The sequence below is a fragment of the Alexandromys fortis genome, unplaced genomic scaffold (assembly GCF_014885135.2).
Source record: "Alexandromys fortis isolate MF-2015 unplaced genomic scaffold, M_Fortis_MF-2015_v1.1 scaffold_28, whole genome shotgun sequence".
Classification (NCBI taxonomy): Eukaryota; Metazoa; Chordata; class Mammalia; order Rodentia; family Cricetidae; genus Alexandromys; species Alexandromys fortis.
The window spans coordinates 8,466,000-8,486,838 of record NW_026067901.1 but is presented as its reverse complement, the minus strand read 5'-3'; the positions used below and the strand labels follow the sequence as shown (position 1 = coordinate 8,486,838).

Sequence of the window (20,839 nt, the reverse complement as noted above, 5' to 3'; positions counted from 1 at the left end):
ATCATTTATGAAATGAAAAGCAAATTTTACACACACACACACACACACACACACACACACACACAAACACGCACACACACAGCGGGGCATGACTACAAGCTCCAGTGTGCCTGGAAAGTTCTTGATTCGCAATCCTCTTAGCGTGATTGTGAAGAATTTCCTTTCTGTGTGTCTTCATTTAGACGGCACACTGAAAAGCCCTATACAGAACCCACGTTGATTGGATCCTCTCTGCTTCATCTCTAATGTACCAGCCCAGTCTTGTTATAAGCACTGTCGCCTCTTTCCCACAAATCAAGTGTTGCTTGCCTCTGCTTTTGAAGTGGCTGCTTGTTGAACTTAGCCATCTCTCATGTTCAGTTGTTTGCCTTCTTTTTCTTTTATTCCTGTCTCTGCCTCTGTGTCTGTCTCTCTCCTTGTGTGTGTTTCTCTGCATGTCTCTTGGCCCCTCACTTCTCTCTCTTCTTATTGCATGTGCCTTTGTATGTTTATGCATGTAGAGACCAGAGACGGATGTTAGGAATCATGCTCTATCGATCTGCTACTCTAGTCTTTAAGGCAAGGTCTCTCAATCAAACCCAGAGCTCACCAGCATGATAGAGCTGGTTTTGCAAGGCGGCTTTGCTAGGGAATCCTGTCCCTGCCTTCCAAAGCTGGGCATCACTGGTGAACCACTACACCCACCTGCTGTTTATGTGTATTCTGGGGATCAAGAGCTTAAACCAATAAGTTGTATCCTCAGCTCTCAGATGGATAATTATTCTGGATAAAACATTACACATGTTCCTAGCATTCTGATGGAGATTTATATGCTGTCACTACATAGATGGCAAACAGTGAAAACTGAGTGCACTATGAGAATTAAGGATTTTGCTTTAAGGGTGAATTAAAAGATTCAATGAAATTATTCCTAAAGAAAAAAATTGAAGTGGATTTAATTTGGAGAAAATAAATTTCTAACTTAATACTCAGGAGCACCGAAGTAGGTTCTTCAAAGTTCCTTGTTTCTTGGGGCTGGAAAGATGCCTTCTAAGCCTGGTAACCTGAGCTCAGTCATTTATTTTGTGTGTGGGCATGGTTACATGTATGACAAGGCGCATGGTTACATGTATGACAAGGCGCATGGTTACATGTATGACAAGGTGCATGGTTACATGTATGACAAGGTGCATGGTTACATGTATGACAAGGTGCATGGTGGAAGTCAGATGTCAGACTACAACTTGGAATGAAAAATAGAAAACCTTTTGGAAATCTTTATTTCTCTGAAGAATGTAATCAGAATTTGGATTGGCATAGCATTCAGTCTGTGTGTGGGTTGCATTGGTAGTAGAGCAACCTCCGTGGAACTGATTCTGGAATTAGTCTATGAGCTTTGGAGGGCTTCCCATCTCCTTGTGTCTTTTCTTTCTTTGATGTATTAAAGGTTAATTGCAAAGGTCTTTCCTTCCCTGGCTGTGTTTATTCTTTTGTCCCTTTTAAATAGGAGTGTTTCCTTGATATTTTTCTAGCATGTGGCTTACTGGTGTATAGGAGGGCTGTTGGCTTTTGTCTGTTAGCTTGTATTCTGCCACTTTCCTGAAAGGATTTCGCTTTCTAGGAGTCTTTGGGGTCTCTTATGTACAGAATCACAGCATCTGCAAACAGGAACTCTGAGCGTTCTTCCTGTGTATTTTTTCTCTTGTCTTACTGCTAATGAAGACTTAAGACTTTCAAGCACAATACTGAATAGGGGAGAGAGTGGACAGCCTTGTCTTGTTTTTGATTTTACTGGAAATGCTTGGATATTTTTCCCTATTTAGTATAATGGTGGCCACAGTTTGTGGAAACACAAAAGAATTCAGATAGTGAAAACAATTTTGAGCAAAACAAATAATTCAAGAGGTAAAATGATGCTGATTTTAAGTTATGCCATAAACCATATCAAGCAAAGTACTGGCACAAACACAGAGAGTGATCAATGAGGAGAATAAAGGACCCAGATAAAACCTCACAGCAACAGCCATGTGATGGCCACACACACAGTGGAAAAGAAGACAGCCTCTTAACTAATGGTGCTGAGAAAGACTGTATATGCACATATGGAAGAATAAAACAAAATCCCTATTTCTTATCCTGTATATAATCAAATCTAAACAGACTAAAGATCGTAAACTCTGAAACTGTTAGAGGGAGCAGCGGGGAAAACATTTTTAAGATATATGCATTGGGAGGATTTTGTGACTAGGAATCGAGTCTCTTGGGAAACAAAGCTAAAAGTGGACAAATGAGACCTTATCAAATTAAAAACCTTCAGCACAGAAGAGGACACAATTGAGTGAAGAGACGGCATGTCAAAATGGGAGAAATCTAAGCTGCTTGCATATCAGATGGAGGATTAATATCTAGAATATACAAAGAATGCAAAATTAAATGGATGGAACTAGAAAAAGAAAACCATCCCGAGTGAGTTAACCAGATGCAGAAAAATGAACATGGTATGTACCCACTCGTAGGTGAATACTAGCTGTGAAGCAAAGGACAAGGAGTTCATGACTCTAGAGAAACTAAGTAACAAGGAGAACCCTAAGAGAAACATACATAGATCCCCTGGGAAAGGGGAAATAGACAAGATCTCCTGGGAATGTTGGGACCCTGGGTCTAGGAGTGAGAAGGAATGTAGAAAGTTAGGAGGTGAGGAGAAGGGGAGGGGGAGGAGAACTAGAGGGAATGGGATGGTTGAGATGGGGGAAGTACAAAGACTGATAACAGGGAAAGAGATTTCTTGATTGAGGGAGCTGTCATGGAGCTAGTGAGAAATCTGGCACTAGAGAAATTCCCAGGAATCCACAAGAATGACCCCAGCTAAGACCTTAAGCAATAGTGAAGAGGGTGACCGAACTGGCCTTGCCCTGTAGTCAGATTGATGAATATCTTAAATGTCACCGTAGAACCTTCATCCAGCAACTAATGGAAGCAAATGCAGAGAACCACAGCAAAGGACTGGGCTGAGCTCCCAAAGTCTAGTCAAAGAGAGGGAGGAGTGAAAATATGAGCAAAGAGGTCAGGACCATGATGGGGATACCCACTGAAACAGCTTACCTGAGCTAGTGGAAGCCTACCAACTCTGGCCTGATAGTGAGGGAACCAGCATAGGACCAAACTAGGTCCTCTGAATGTGGGTTACAGTTGTATGGCTGGGGCAGACTGAGGGGCCACTGGCAGTGAGACCAGGATTTATCACTACTGCTTGTTCTGGCTTTTTGGAACCCATTCTCTCTGAATGTATACTTTGTTTAGCCTAGAGATGGGGTCCTGCCTTAAATCAATGTGCTAGACTTTGTTGACTTCCCATGGGAAGCCTTATCCTCTCTGAGTGGTTGGGAAGGGGGTGGTTTGGGGGTGAAATGGGGGGTGGGATGGGGATAGGATAAAGGAAAGGTGGAGGGAGTGGGAGGAGGAGAGGGAGTAGATACTAGATTTGGCAGGTAGAATGAGAAAAGATAGTTTTAAAAATAAAATAAAAAAGATCAGAAACAAGACAAGAATACATATCCTCTTCATTCCTACTCAATGAAGGGCTTGAAGTCTTATCTGGAACAACAAGACAGAAGGAGGAAATAAAAGTGATACAAATAAGAGAAACCAAAGTGCTCCCTTTTGCAGATGACATTTTATACATAAGAGACCCAACAGATTCTAGCTAAAGGCTCTGAAAACTAAAAACATATTTGCAGAAAAGGAAGAATATAAAATTAACAGAAATAAATCAGTAGACTCTCTTCAAATAAACGACAAATATATTGAAAAAGAAATTGGTGAAGCAATCTCATTCAAAATAGCCCCTAAAACAAGTCAGATGAGCTGTACTTGAGGTCAGATGAGGAAAGTAAAGGGTCCATGTGCTAGAGCTAAAAATATGGGTTAGCTAGGTTCTAAAAGCTAGTGGAAACAAGCCTAAGCTTTTAGAATTAATAATAAGTCTCTGTGTCATTGTTTGTGGACTGGCGGTCTAAAGAAAGTCCGATAAAAAACTTTCTACAACTTCTATAATACTTTAAGACACTGAAGAAAGAAATTGAGGAGGCATTAAGAGGTGGAAAATCCTCCCTTACTCATGGGTAGGAAGATTCAAAACAGTGAAAATGGTCATTCTATCAAAAGCAATCTATGTATTCAAAGAAATCACAATCCAGATCCCAGGGATATACTACACACACACACACACACACACACACACACCACACCTTAAAATATGTATGGGTGCAAAAATGACTGAGGAAAACTAAAGCAGTCATTTGCAAGTGTATTATTATTATTATTATGTATTATTATCATACCTGATTTTACGTTTTATGCACAGACTCGCAGTAATAAAAACGGAATGACACCAGCACTAAACCCCCCACATAGATCAATAAAATAGGATAGAGGAACCAGATGCATGTACAAATAATGACTACCAGATTTTTTTTGTAAAGTATCCAAAAATATACATTAAAAACAGACACCATCTTCAGTTCTAGAAACCTGGACATTAACATGTAGAAGAATGAAACTACAAACATATTATCTTGCCCTGCACAAAACTTAATTTTGTAATTTTTTAAAAAATCTTATAAAGTCCAGATATCTTTGAACTGTTAAAGGTAAAAGCAGGGAGTGCAAGATATATGCTAGGTCCAAGTGGGCTCCCAACCTCCCAAATGGCAAGGCCACTGGCAATGTCCGAAATGACGGTCTGGGCACAGCTCAGGCTGGACTCTCACAGGTAAACCGAAGGATTGCTGCCAAAACCCAGCATTCCTCAGAAACCTTGACAAGTGGGTTTCTGTTTGTAATAAAGAGCCATCACTTCCCTCTCTGTCCCATTCAGCTAACTATCTCCAACATGGACATCTAGTTCCCTTTTAACTCAAAACCTTCAGCAGACCTAAGTACCCTGCTAGTTCCAAGACTGTTCCAGCTAACTCGGCTACCTCCTGCTGCAACATAACCACTTAAAACTGTCAAGAATCTCCCCACCATTTTCTATTATCTCTGAATCCCAAGAGATAGCCGTGGAAGTTTGAATAAAAAATTTCATTTTCCACCCATTGAGGGGTCTAGTTGTGAGTTCACAGTAGCCTTGATTGCAACATAAATATAGACAATGATTTTCTAAACAGAATTCCAGTTACCTGGGAAATAAGACCAATGCTTGACACATGAAGTCTCATCAAAAAGCTTCTCTACAGCAAAGGAAACTGCTAAGGGAGTAAGTAGAATGGGAGAGAATCTTTTCCGATTAGCTATATATTTGACATAGGATTAGGAACTAGAAGATACAAGACATTCACAAAGCTAAACTCAAAACAACCCGACTGGAAAACAGGATTTTGCGCTGAACAGGAAGTTCTCAATAGAAGAATAACAAATGGTTCGGAAACATTCAAAAAGTATTCAACATTCTTTGTTATCAGGGGGAATGCAAACTAAAACTAGTTTGAGATTATATCTTATTCAAGGGCACTAATGGTAACAAATGTTGTCATGGGTATGAGGACAGGAGAACTTTATATGCCGTCAGTGGGAATGCAAACTACTCCAGTCTCTTTGGAAACCAACCTGGAGGTTTTTCCAAAGACTACACAATGCAGGTGTATCTGTCCTTGTCATATACCCAAATGACTATCTTAATACAGAGATATTTATATTAGCGCATCCATGTCCATTGCCCCTCTATCCACAATACACAGAAAACGGAATCAGTCCAGATGCCCAGACGAATGGAAATGTTGCAGATGTACACACTGGGAACTTTATTCAGCTATAAAGAAAAACGAAACCAAAAAATATACTGAATGAGGTAAACTATCCTCAGAAACAAAATTGCTTGTGTTCTCTCATCTGTTCAGATCCTAGACCCGACTCTTTGATTGTGGGTGTTTAATTTGGGGTTCCCTGAAAACCAGGCCAGGGAATAGAATAGAGATGAAAGGTCTAGAAGTGTCTTGCTTTAAAGGAAGTGGGAAGCAGCACATGGAAGAGCACATAGCTAATATGAAAGCGAGGAGACAGTAAATTGAGTGTGGAAAGATTCAAACAGGAAGAGGGCTGGGCAGATGCAGATGTAGGGTGATGAGGTAAGGTGTACTTAAAATGAGTATGAAAAACGAATAGACAGGATCAGGTGCGTTCAGGGTGGTGTGGCAGGAAGGTGCTGTGAAGGCTGTCCAGGGAGAAAGGTCATAGCCAGTCTCATTCAGCTGTGAGCACTGGCAGCAGCAATGACAAGCACCCTTAGGTGACAGAGTGACATGAAGTCATGGGGATAATCAGCATAATGTTTAAAATTAAATTTAAAGCCTGCTCCACACGAGGCAATTCATGGCTGGTACCACAATCCCTGGTTGACGAGGTCACAGTCCCAAGGGCAGAACCTACTGCTAATATTTTGTGACTTCTAGAGTCTCTCTACTTGTCCTTCGGCCATAGATTAGTGGAGTTATTGCTGCTCGTCAGATACACTTCTTATTGTAGTAGACAGGGGTTGCCACGAAGACCCACAACTGGTCAACATGCAGAGAATAACTGAGTGTAACATGCTCAGTCCTAAATGGAACATCTGCATCATCCTTCTTGCTGCAGAGCCATCTTGAGGTGGTAAAAAAATTCTTAAGATTTTTTTTAGATTAGGATATATTATGCGAGAAAAAAAAATCTATCTTAAATATAAGAGATAAACAAAAAGAGAAGGGAGATGGAAAGGACCCCAATAGTTGGAAAGGGAAGGGGGAGTCAGTGGGGAAGGGGAACTGTTCGGGAGAAGAAGAGGGTCCTTGGAGGAAGATATGATCAAAACACAGTGTATATATGTATGAAACCGTCAAAGAATAAGTAGTGTGATAGCTATTCTTGGTTATTAACTTGACTCATCTGGAATTAACTAAAATTCAAGCAGCAGGATATACCTGTGAGGGATTTTTATTAATTGAATTACTTGAAGTGGGAGGACCCACCCTAAATCTGTATCTTTGGAGGTAGGAAAGTTCACCTTAAATCAGGGTCACACCTCTGGTGGCAGTCTATATAAAGGACATGGAAGATGGACACTCTTGCTCTTTGCCTGCTTCCCCTCACTCTCTCTGCTAAGTTCATCTCTTCATTGGTATTAGTGCCTTCTTTGGGAGTCAGAAGACCACCTGAAACATCCATCCTTATGGACTGAACAACTACTGGATTCTTGGCCTTTCCATTGGAAGACAGTCATTGTTGAAATAGAAGTCTTTCCATTCATTCAGACATTCTGGAATCTATTGGATATGGTTCAGAATTGAGACTGATTCCTGGAGACTCAAAGACACATTGACACCCTCCAGTTAAAGTAGGGGCTTAAGGAAGTCAGGTGATTAATATTGCTTTGGCTGAAGTCCAAGTCACATTAGGTCCAGTGATTCCCTAAAATCACCCTGTAGCTATTTCTCCAGTTCCAGAATGTGTAATTGGGTAACATATAATTACGAGTTGGCAGAATTCCCACACCGATCCCCTGATTTGTGGAATTAGGGCTATTATGGTTGAAAAGGCCAAATGAAAGCCACTGGACTTGCCTCTATCGGGGAAAATAGTGAATCAAAGATAACACCACATCCCAGGAGGAATTATGGAAATTAGCGCAACCATCAAGGACTTGAAATGTGCAGGGGTGGTGGTTCCCATCACATCTCCCTTTATCCCTCCTATTTGGCCAATGCTGAAGGACAGATGAATTATGGAGAATGACAGTTGACAATCAAATCATTAATCAAGTAGTGACTCCAACTGCAGTTGCCGAATCAAATGACATTCCTCATTTGAGTGTGTTACTCTGCCTCATGTACGAAGTGACTAAGAAAGCTGCTAGCTTTGAAAGGGGCCTTAAACAGAAGAAGGCTCTTCAAAAGTTCCCGCTGCTGTGCAGACTGCTCAACCCCTCGGACCATATGATCCAGTAGGCAGATGGTACTTGAGGTGTCAATGGCAGATATAGGGATGCCGTCTGAGCCTTTGGCAGGCCCCTAAATGTGAATCGAAGGAGATCCTCGGGGCTCTGGAGCAAAGCCCTACTGTCATCTACAAATAACTTTTCTCCATTTAAGAGACAGCTCTTGGGTCTTAGCCGAGTTCTAGATAGGCCAACAGCAGAGACCAACTCTGAGATTCTGATATGGTACATTCCCCAGGGTGACCACTTAGTGACTGGTGGTAGGTTGACTACATTGGAGCCCTTCCTCTGTGAAAAGGACAATGCTCTTAAACCAAGAGGCTAATAAGGGAATAACAGTATTAGAATGGGCGATTGATCCAGGTTATTAAGGGGAAATTGTGTTGCTTCTCCACAATGGAGGTAAGAAAGATTATGTGTGGAGCGCACTATCTTGTCTTGACATAGGTCATCATTTAGTGTTCATTTTTGTTTATAATTCTATTAAAATGCAAAGAATATAAATTACTATACATTTGGGGCTATTTCCCCTTATTCATTACCATATTCAGAATGACTCTATTCTTGTTTTTAGCATATTTGCTTCTTTTTATCTACATTGTCTCTTAATAGGCCCTTTTTATTTCTTTATAGCTATTTTTATTTCTACTATTGTCTCTTTAGATTTCAAGTGAGTTTTCACTGTTGTAGATTGATATGGCAGATAAACATACTTGTCAGAATTTTCTATAATAATAATACTATATAAGTATTTAACAAAAAGTTGTGGTTTCCTGGGGGAGAAGAACTGTAATGTACAAAAATGAACACTAAATGATGACCCGTGTCAAGACAAGAAAGTGCATTTTGTTTCTTCTTAAGTAGAGGGTTAATTAAGCACTGTCTCTGCAGTTACTTTTCTCTAATGTGCTTAAAACGAGGCTGCCTTCTGAAGGGCTCCTAAAAATTCACTCATGGTTATATTACTCTCTGCAGTATCCGTGTAAAAGTTCTCCTTCTTAGTCCTTCAGGAACTCTTGTATCTCTGGGAAAATAATTATTTGAAGACCTATCGGAAAGCCTAATACTTGGCATTCTATAAATTCTCTTCCAAGAAGTATCTTTAGCCCATTTACCCATGTATATACTAGCTCAGTTAAGTGTTCACTGTGACAATACTCTAAGTAGATTGTTGGTAAATGAAGACCAGGAAGGAAGTGATGGAGGGGTTTGTGCTCTTGATTTCTTTATCTTGGCTGTAACATCATTTTATATGGGTTTAATGAATTAAAGAGCTGAGATGTCACAATGAATAAAAAGTATAATATATATTTAAGCATTGTGATAAGTACTCAAAAACAGAAATGAGAAGTACCCACGGGAAAAAGAGATATTGTGATATTCAATGAGGCTTAGGATAGGCAGCTGATGGCTTACAAGAAAGCCAGAAACCAGATATTAGTGGACCAGAAAAGCAGGAGTTTGGCAAAGTGGAAAGAATTCGGGTTCTTAGTCAGAAATGATGGAGATGAAACTGTACATCTTCAGGACTCAGGAAATGGGCCAATCACAATAGTGCCTACCATCCAGGAGTGAGGACCTGTTTTCAATCCCCAGCACGTAAAACACCCATACAGAAGCTTGGTGGGGCAGTGCACACCTGAAAACCCCAGTTTTAGGGAAGTAAAGACATAGGCCTCTCGAGCTCACTGGTCAGATGGTCTCTGGCTCTAGTGAGTAATAATATCTCAAAAACATGATAAAGAATAATTGAGGAAGACACCCGCTTCAAACTCTGACCTTTACATGTGTGCTAACACGCATGCATATCCATCTACACACATGTATGTATGGATGTGCACACAGACACCAACAAAAACTGTACATCTTCCATGTATTAATTTCCAACCATAAAGCAAAAAACTTGTCCTTCTTAAACTGTGTTAGTTGCAAGTAAAATGTGAATAACTTTTACCTTACAAGGCCAAGCAAGCACTTTATGTAAACAGACACATGGAACACAATAACGACAGCAATATTATTTGCAATCCATCTTTATATTTTTTGACCTAGGTTAGGAGAAGACAGGGAAGAGGGAAATTAAGTGAAATAGGGATGAGGGTGTTGGCTGAGGAAAAGTCTCCTCTGAATTCAAGGATATATTGGGAAGTGCACTAATGAAGATGTATTGAAAAAAAACTTCAGAAAGCCACTGGTTGCTATGGTTACAGCAGTCATCACATCAACTTAGCACCCTAAATGTAGCCTGCCTTCCCCATTTCCTTGAGGGTAAGAAAACAGATGGTTTTTTTCTTCTGTAGTCTACTGCTAAAAGCAAGATGTGCTACTAAGTAGATCAAGTGAGCTCCTTCATCAAATTACTAGCCCTTTGTCCACCTCCAAGGAAATGTATTTTTAGTGAAAATCAGAACGGTGTACAGGGTTCAAAGAACTATAAAATTCTTATTATGTTTTTCTTGACACAACTCATGGAATTTAATCTTGAGCAATCAACCCACCCTTACTTGGCCTCTCTGTCCTTGGTTTAAAATGAAAGTGTTCAATAAGGTGAAATAATTTGTCTTCCAACTCAGTGTTTATAACTACTAGGACTAGTAAAAATGAGGCCCATGGAGGATATCTAGTTGGAGCATGTTCAAGAATGTCTGAACCTGGGGCTGGAGATATGGCTCAGCAGATAAGAGAAGTGGTTGCTTTTCCAGAGGACCAGGGTTCAATTCCCAGCATCCACACACTAGTCCACAAGTACCTGTAACTCCAGTGTCAAAAGATTTCACACCCTATTCTTACTCCCCATACCAGGTACACACTCACACACAGTGCATAGACACACATTCAGGCAAAAAACCCACACCCGTAAAATAAATGTATTAAAATAATAAAATAATGTCAGAACAACAGTTTCAGGCTTCTTTGCTATAGCTGGTGGAGAGCCAGAGAAGCCCAAAAAAGGATCATTGGATTTAATAGCTCAAATTCGAGAGAAGAAAAGTGATCACAAAACTTCAATTGCTACAAAATGTGGCTGATGAGGGAGGCAATAATTCTAAAACCAGTCAGCATCTAAGTTCATTTAAGTGGAGATTAGTGAGGAAAGCCATGAAGGTTAACGGATGTACAGTGTTATTTACATTGTTCTTGTATAATTAGGATGCCTGGAAGAAATAAGGACATTCTTAAGAGACTTGGTGGTGTCCTGTGTACTAACAATCTGGACTATTGAAACAAGGCCCCCAGGCATTTGAGATTTCTCTCCAAGCAATCTCACGATGGGCAAAGGGAAAGCCTGAATCCTGGTGCCTTCCAGAGAGAGGGACCTTGTGTCCTGAAAGAAGATGTTGTTACCAAGAACTTTTAAGATTGCCAGTCAGATTGGGTCAATGCTGAGCAGAACCAAGACTGCTTAGTTATGATCATCTCTCTTCCTTCCGTTTACAATCTACCCTCGTGTCAGAACCCTGAAGACGGACTTGGCAAAGGGAGGGGAGAAGGAGGGTGATGTCACTGAATCTTTTTTTATCCCTTTCCCCAGCATGGCCATCTTGAATCTGCTTTTTACTGCTACCTGTTTGCTTAGTTGGCTTACTAAGAATAACTGGCCTGATATGGCTTCCTGGGGCTATCCAGTTGCAGGCTTCAACAACTCCAGTAATACCTGATTCTGCTAAAACCCTCAAAGAGATCTGCTGTGGTCTTACAGAGATCTTAAAATATAAAGTCCAAACTTCATATCGTGACACACACAGGTCCGTAATAGTTTGACTTATTATTATTATCATTATAAATTTCTTATTTTTCTCTCACATTTCCCAAGCTCTGATTTCAACTGTATCAAACACCCTATCAATCTTTACAGATTTGTTTATCCATCACGCTCACATTTAGTGAGAATACTCCCAAACACCAGGCACTTGGCTAGTCATGGGGACACTAGTCATGAAGATAAATACTGTTTCCCAAGGTTCTTACAGCTGATTCTGAACAAGTATCTTGACCTTTCAAAATGTCACACAATTAATTAGGGGACAACACAGAATTAAAACACAGGTCTTTATCATCTTAAAGCATCTTAGGGATTTGGGGAGTTTTAAATAATAGAACAATGATTAAAAAATACTACTTAATTCTTTCCAATGTATCTAATTTCCAAGGGAGAGTGACAAATACTTTGAGGAAAAGTAGGGTGGATTGCAGCAGTGAAAACATCCACAGAGGCTCTGGTATGGAGGATGGACAAGGGCGAGGCCATGCAGGAAGCATTTCCAGGGCAACCTCATCTAACACAGTTTAAATGACATCAACAACACTAGCCGCATTCTAGATGGCCTCTCCTCTGAAGCATCTAATGAACTTGGATTTTCTGGGTTCTAGTGTTGTTTGCTTGCTTTCCTGTTTTGTGAGGCAGGGTCTCTAAGTAGGGAAGGATGACCTTGAACTCGCCATCCTCCCGCCTTTATTTCTCAGCGCTGGGATGACAGGTGTGTGCCACCACACACAGTTATAAGATGCTGGAAATGCAATTTCGGGCATCGTGCTTAGAAAGCAAACACCCAGTCAACCGAACTTTATCTCCGCTTCAATTTTCTCTGCTGTCAGGATGAGTTCCAATTTCCATGGCTTATACAAATTAGCAGGAGGGAAGAGTTTTTGCTAACCTGCAGCCCTTGCCTGTAATATTGCCTACTGGTTCACCCAGTGAGCAATGAGACAAACAGCCAAGTTACTAACCTTTTACCACACATTTATACTTCAAAGGAAATTGAAATTTGATCATTTTGAAAATTGTATCGGTGAATATATCATCTCAGAGTTTAGAAGAAAATTCATTAATAACAAAATTTAAAAAAATAGTCTCATTCTGGTCCGGTGACAGATCTAGTACAGCGGGAGGTAAAATGAAGAATGCAGCCTTAGAAATAAGAAAATCCATTTAAGAAAACTTCGGTACTCAAAGAAATTTAATAGTAGATGATAAAATGTATTTATTTATATTCAGTTGGAAGGTCAGTGGGAGCATTCAGAACTCCGAATGACTGGCCCCAGGAACAAGCTATTCCTTTTACTTTTTTACTTTTCAAGTCAAGGTCTACTCTTTTACATAATACTTGGCAAATGCTGAGTTAGAAAATGGATGTTAATAAATGTATGAAGACAATCTGATGGCAAAAAAATTGTCCAACTTGAGAATTAGTGAATCAAAACAAGTTAATAATCTAACCTGAGAGTTAGATTTTTTTCCAATTCCTCATCTGTAATTCTGTCAGACACATGGACTTATAAAAGTGAGCTGAAAAAACACACTTTTTAAAAACAAAATTGATGCTTCGTTGGAGGGTGTAACAAGAAAATGGTTACATAAATGGATAGCATATTTAGATATCATGCATTATGTAGCCAACAATATCGTTCAGCAGGTCAAAGCACTTGCAATGTGAGCCTGGGAATCTAAATTCAACCTGTGGAAACCCATGGAAATGTAGAAAGTGACCAACCCCACAGACTGGTCGTCTGCCTTCTGTAAGTGTGTGCCATGGTAAATGTAACCACACATCACTGTGTACACACACAGACACACAGACACAGACATACACACAGTTTAAAAATTTCAATGATAAAGATCATGCACTGAAACAAATTAGCATGGAACAAAATCAGTGCGAAAATAAAAACTCCGTGTAATCACAATTATTTTAATGTATTCGGAGCAGAAACAGGAAAATAACACCCAAAACATTTACCTAATTGGTAGCATTGTTGATCGTTTTATTTCTACTGTTTTTGCTGCTTTTAAAAATCTCAATACTATAGTTGATATCATTTTGCAATTGAAAAATACATATCACAAAAAATCATTTTAATACGGAGAATTATCTCTTGATTCTTTAGCATCCCATGTACTATAACCATGTGCATTCCATGGAAGCTTCTAAAGTCATGGATTGTTTGAGGTCAAACCACGTTGTATCAGTGTACATCCCAGGTTTTACCTGTGCAACTAAATCACTTCAAATAATGAAATCCAGCATCACTCATGGAGAAACTGGTATGGGGAACAGGTTACACGTAAGTATTTTATAACAGAAAAGTCTTTCAGTTTGGAGTCATGTATAAAAGCTGCCTTGCCTTTATCCCTGCAAATGTTTCCTATGCTGTATTAGGTGCCCAAGTTATATTCCTATGGAATCAAACAGCACCTTTGCAGGAACCTGTGGTTTACGTTCTACAGCTTTTTTGAGTTTAATCTAATAATACGGGCAACAACTGGTCTCAAATATCACCAGAAGCCAAAGAGAAGTTGGCAGATTTATTGCTTACCGTGGTAGCACAGTGGATATCTTTCCACACTGTGGCTTCCCTGGAGAGATCAGAGACTTCAAATAAGTTATCAAGAATCACTTCCCCAATCATGTCGTGCCTGGAAAATCTGTCAAAATCATATATGCTAAAGTGTAGTTTCCGGTTGCTTAGCTGATCATAGGCCACTGGAAACTGAAATATCTCATCAAACAGGGGGTTTAGCGTCTTCCTGTGGACGCGCGTCTGAAATTTCTTTTTCCTGTCTGGAAGAAGATAGATCTTCACGTAAGGATCAGAAGTGCCTGTAAAATCTTTAGCTGGGAGCTCTAAAGCTTTGACAATATTCACAACTAGGAGTTCGTTTTCATAATCATACTGAAGCGTGAAGTTAAGTTTCCCACAGGTTTTGACATCGTCTTTTCTGTTGCCCTCGGAGTCAACCGATTTCTGCTTATAGAGCTCTGGTTTGATCCTCCCAATGCTGGTCCTCGTCTCTCCTCTTTGTAAGACAGGTTCGGCGCCCATGCTAAAGTCAACACTGGAGACGTTCATTTGCCTTGGTAGGTGTCTCTTGAAGGAATTGTGGCTGTAAACATACAGACACACGGACACAAAATCGCTCTGGTTAGTCACCTCTGATAGTAGTTACCAAGTGCCATACACACCCTCCCCACCAGCCCAGGATCAGGAAAGAATGTTACTGTCCCCACGCAGGATTATTGAACCTATGTCTGTGTCAACACTGTCCCACCCTCACGGTGATGCAAAGGGTTGCTGTGAAAAGCCAGAGTGATAGCAGTCAAAGAAAAAGTCTAAAATGTGATAAACAGTTGAAACACACAGTTGCGCATTTTAGAAGAGGTTGTGTTTTTTTCCACTCATAAACACCTCATTAAACACCGTTATGAAGAAACAGGTTTCTCAATCAATGGCGTTCTACTCTGCAAACATTACATGTCTTCACCCATTGCTCACATCCAGACTGAAGACAGCTGTTCACTTGGTCTTCTTCTTTACATCTGGATATTTGAATTTTATGTTTTAGTAACTCTGCCACTAAAATAAAATTCTATAAAAACATATTCTTACACACCAATCATTTTTCATATTTAAGATAACTAGATGAATACTAGTTTTTAAAATCAATAGAGTTGTGACAACCCAAGTGAGTGTATTTCCCTTGTTTAACTTGGAGTGGGCCTCGAAACTTTAAGGACAAATAAGAGTGAACAATTTTAATGATGTAAAAATAAGTCTTAAAAAATTCCAAACTAGTCCCTCTGCATGTGGGTGACAGATGTGTGGCTGGGGCAGACTGCGGGGTTACTGGCAGGGGGACCAGAATTTTTCCCTAGTGCTTGAACTGGCTTTTTGGAGCCCATTCTCTTTGGAGGGATACTTTGCTTAGCCTAGATATGGGGGGGGGGTGTTGGTCCTGCCTCAAAGCAATGTGCTGGACTTTGTTGACTCCCCATGGGAATCTTTATCATCTTTAAGAAGTGGATGGGGGGGTGGGGTGAGGGGAAATGTAGGGGAGCGGGAGGAGGGGAAGGAGTGGGAACTGGGAACTGGGATAGTTAAGTAAAATGAGAAAGGTTTTTTTTTTTTTTTTGGTTTGTTTCATTGTTGTTTATTGTTCTGTAGACTAGGCTGCCCTTGAACTCACAGAGATCTGCCTGCCTCTGCCCCCGGAGTGTTGGGAATTAAAGGTGTGTACCACCACCGCCTGGTGAGAAAACATGGTTTAAAAATTAAATAGAAATTCTAGCTATTACATATCTTGCTCTCGTGCGTGTCAAGTCTGTATAACTGGGATCGAGATCCATTTCCTTAGACACCTGTGTGATTTCCATCTAGCATGAGCTATGACGGTCCGCGAGCCTCCCGCAGGCTTCATTCCAGGCCTTTGTTCTTTTCTCTCTTCAATCTACCTAGCAAAAAATTACAGGTTTGGACTATAATTCCTGTTTGAGTCAGATAGTTCCTCAGATGAGTCCCTGCTACATAAGATTCTCCCTGCAATGTCTCTGAATCTCTAGGATTTCAGAACATATCTCCTAACAACCCTCCCTCAAACTCAAGCAAATTCATTATTTTCTCCTTTTTGCTGCCGCAGCAATTTCCTCTCTTAAAATCACTAGTAGAGCTAAGTAATGTGTTGTATTAACAACCATAAAAATACTTAAAAATAATCATATATGCTTGTTACAACTTTTTTGGTTAAACATTATATGTAACATATTTAAATATACTAAATTTCAAAATTTACTTGGATGAAATAACTTAAAGTATAATTTTAGAGTTTTTTTTTTTCATTTCTTTAAATAGCTATCTAAAACTAAAATGGCTAAAGGATGCTGAATTTGTAAGACAAAGTATAATGATTCCATGATGCAAAAAATTCTGTTAAGTATATTATTAAAGTATACTTTGTAATATGTCTATATATTCACTATATATTGGAAACAGTAATATAAATATGTAACAAATTGCTATTATATAATAATAATGACTACATTAAAATTTGACCTAATTAAAAATTATTATTATTACTTTTGTTTTTTTGAGGAAAAATTATTTTCATGCAAAGAAATAAGCTAGGAATTTTAGGTCAGTTAAAAATTAGCTATTAATTAAAACTATAGTTAATTTAAGACTCAGTACTTCAGTTTCTGTAATTGAGCATATAAACATGTATATGAAAGTCTTTACTAAGACTTGATTGCAAACCTTGAAGCAATCTGTCTCCTTAGACCTATCCCATTATAATTCATTAGATACTCCATGTAATGAATATGGACCCTAAACTTATCACAAAATAAAAGATCAGAAGCCTGGATTATATTCAGAGTAAGGCCAGAGAGAATTTATGAAACAGCAGGAAAAATGTTCCCATAGGCTCCATTGTTGTTATGAACCATGAAAGTGGCCCACTACAATCCAATTTGCAAACAAAGTCTCGGGTGTTATTCACTATATAATGGGGTAGCCCTTAGCTTCTTGAGAAGGTTCATTAAACAACAATGTTTCTATTAAAATCACTTTCACTTGTCCAGCAATTTTGATTTGTACTAACAGAACCTGAAAGGAGGTAATTATGGAATGTCATCAGCTTATTTCATAATTCCAAAGACTTTCAAAGGTAATAATTTAATCCTCTGTCCTCTCAAAACTAAGAAATTTCTTCTTTGTACCTCTGAGTGTGCTGTGTGTGGCTGTAAAGCTACTAATGGGACTCACTTCTACAGGGCTCCTTTCAATGGAGTGAAAACTGTAGCATCCCCTTTGTTCAGTAGCAGTGTCCTAATTACAGGGTAAATAGTGCACATTCTGTGTCACTTCAGCTAGTATGCTAAGAAAAGCGCTCGTTGCGACAGTGCTGAACCATCGCCATTGACAACACACAGCTGCTCCCTCTTCCCCCTTTGCTCTTTTGGAATGACAGTGAGGGCAAATGTTCAAACAATGAAAATGTGAACCCCTGCACCTCTGACCCTTCCAGCTTCCAGAGGCCCACGCAGGCTCTCTGGGAGAAGCACTGGACCGTGAGGGACTGCAGCTCGTCCTCAGGTGTCTTATATAGAAAGGCTAACTGCAGGAAACACTGAGGGTAGGAATGGTTTTGTGCACTTTCTGGTTTGTTGGAAACCCACCCTAGCCTTCTCGTATGGTTGCTGATGCTTTCCCCACATCCCTTATTCCACTGCATCTTGGTCTGGAATGCTCCATAGCTCTTGTCTCCCATTACCACATTTATGCAGTTCAGAAATAAAACTCTCTGATTTGTTAGCTAAGTATTGTAATCACCTGTTATTAGCTGTGCCTTGCTACTCAAGTCATTCCCTTGAAATTTTAGTCTCCTGGTTCCATATCACTTTGGACACTTGTTTTGATTGCCACCATACACCTGTTTCTTCCCAAAATTTGATCTCTAAGTTCAGTGTCTACTCCCCTACAGTGATGTCTTCTGTCTTAGTCACTATCATTCAAATAGTTAGAGTCTGTTTTACCATTAACTGGAAACTATTCCACAGCTCCAACTTGAGTATACTTCTGATCAATGTTTCCTACTTTCCACGATCTTTTGAAATTGAAGAGCTATCATCAGCTAAAGAGAAGTGATGATGCTGAGTCAGAGAGGAGCATCTTAAAATCTTATGAAGGAGAATAAAACTCAGCAACAAGGGAAGATCTAGTATGAGATTAAGGCATTGGTTGTTGTCTTAGGGAGAGTTTCCACTATTGTGGTAAAATACCACAACCAATAAGAACATGAAGAGGAAAGGGTTTGTTTCATCATGTACTTCTCAGGAACAGTCTATTACTGATGGAATCCAGGGCAGAAATTCAAGGCAGGAACCTGGAGGCAAGAATGGAAGCAGAAGCCATTGAGGAGTTCTGCTTATTGTCTTGCTTCTTATGACTTGTTCAGTTGGCTTTCTCATACAAGCCAGGACCACTGTCCCAAGAGTTGTACCACCCAAAAAGCCTGGACCTTCCCACATAAACCATTAATCTGAGATCAATTAAACTGAGAATACAAGCAGAAACACCAAAAATCAAAAATATGATGATTGCAATTAACTCACATACACTTCAATAATAATTTTAAATATAAATGGTCCCCATCCCCCCATCAAAAGACACAAGTAATATATTACCGGACCATAGTAAAAAACAATATGTTACTGGTACAACAACAGACACATAAACCAATGGAATGGAACTGAAAACCCAAACTTGAGTACAGACAACCTCAGCAACTTAATATTTGACAAAGAACCTGAAAACGTAAGATGAAGGAAAGAAAGCATCTTCAACAAACGGTTCTAGGAAAACTGGATGCCGACATGTAGAAGAATGAAATTAGACCCATACTATCAACTTGCACAAAAACTAGCCATAAATGGATTAAAGATTTAACTGTCAAACCTGAAATATTGAAACTGCTGGAAGAAAACAGAGACAGTGCCTTATATGATACAGGCACAGGAAAAGACATTGTGAAGAGGACTCCATTTGCCTAAAAGGTAAGGCCAAAAATTAACAGTGGGACTTCATAAAACTAAAAAGTTTCTGCATAGCTAAAATAACATCAACCAGGTGAAGGGGAAGTACACCAAATGAGAGAAAAACTTCATTAGTTACACATCTGGCAGAGTATTAATATCCAGAATACACAAAGAGCTAAGAAAAGCAAAAGTCCTAAAACAAATGACTCATTCAGAAAACAGGCCTGGTACCTGAACAGAAAGTTCTCAAAAGAAGAAAAACAACTAAGATATATGTATATATATAACAAGTTTATCTTCCCTACCAATTAGGGAAATGAAAATCAAAACAACTTTGAGATTAATTTTATCCAGTCAGAATGACAAAGATCAACACATACTGGAGGAGATGAGGGGGTTGGGTGGGGTGATGAAAATGATCCTCATTCAGCTCTGGGGGATTGGAAGCTGCTCCAGGCTCTGGAAATCATTAGATTTCATTTGTCCATATCCAGATCATACAATAGAAGCAGTCCCTTTGCATTTAGTTTTGCATGATAGGTTTGATTATTTTTTTTAAAATTATATGAGCCATTATTGTCTGAGCTCTATTTTTTAAATTGATTTTATTGAGCTATATATTTTTCTCTGTTCCCCTCTCTTCTTCTCCCCTCCCTTTCTACCTTCTCCCATGATCCCTATGCTTCTAATTTACTCATGAGATCGTGTCCTTTTCTACTTCCCATGTATATTAGATCCATGTATGGCAAACCTAAAAATAAATCTACTATATGAGCCAGCTTTCACTACTTGTTAGCAAATACAGAAAGGATTAGACAGTCTCCTCCACAGATACTTGCCTTCTTGTTTGTTGATGTTCTTTCTATTCACAGTATCTAGGAAATTGAAACAATCTAAATGTCCTTCAGCACGCAAATGGATAATGAAAAATGTGGTACATGAACATTAAGAAATACTATTCAGCTACATAGAGAATGAAACCATGGAATTTGCTGGTAGATGAATGGAACTAGAAAAGATCATATTGAGGGAGTTAACCCAGTTCCCAGGAAGACAAACACAACATGTTCTTCTGAGGCTCCTTACTCCAGATCTTCAGATGTGAGTACACATCCTGGAATAACTACAAAACCCAGGAAAATAAAAAGGATAAAAAGGGACCATTTCCAGGGTGGATGAGCAGCAGGGAAGGGAGCTACCGGAGTGCCAGTGATCTGAAAGGGAAAAGCGGGGAATGGGTGCAATTCTAGTTGGGGAGGATGAAGGAGATAAATACAGAAGATTGAAGGTGGAAAACCAGAGTAAGGATGTCTGAAAAAGTCACAGACACTAATACATAAAAAACACTTATAAATGTAAGTAAGTCAGTGTATCATACTTCAAATTAAATTTTCCTATCCTGGCTGACAATGTTTCTTCCAAGAACCAACGACTATCTAACGAAAACCTCAACACCAGTCATGAGAAGCCCTCTTTTGAGTAAGCGTAGTTCAAATGACTCCCTAAATGCTCTAGGCTATTGTTACTGCCTTTGACTGTTCCCCTGTAATGGAAGTCCTTATTAATGAAGAATTCATGCGCTTTA

General features: G+C 39.4%; 1 protein-coding gene across 1 annotated transcript in view; it reads right to left on the bottom strand.

The window, feature by feature from the left end:
* Nucleotides 1-20,839, bottom strand: part of Syt10 (synaptotagmin 10) — a 59,899-nt gene that overhangs the window by 14,735 nt on the left and 24,325 nt on the right. The window contains exon 3 of the mRNA XM_050131059.1: nucleotides 14,261-14,828. Coding sequence (XP_049987016.1) covers nucleotides 14,261-14,828 — 568 coding nt within the window. The remainder of the gene's footprint in view (nucleotides 1-14,260; nucleotides 14,829-20,839) is intronic.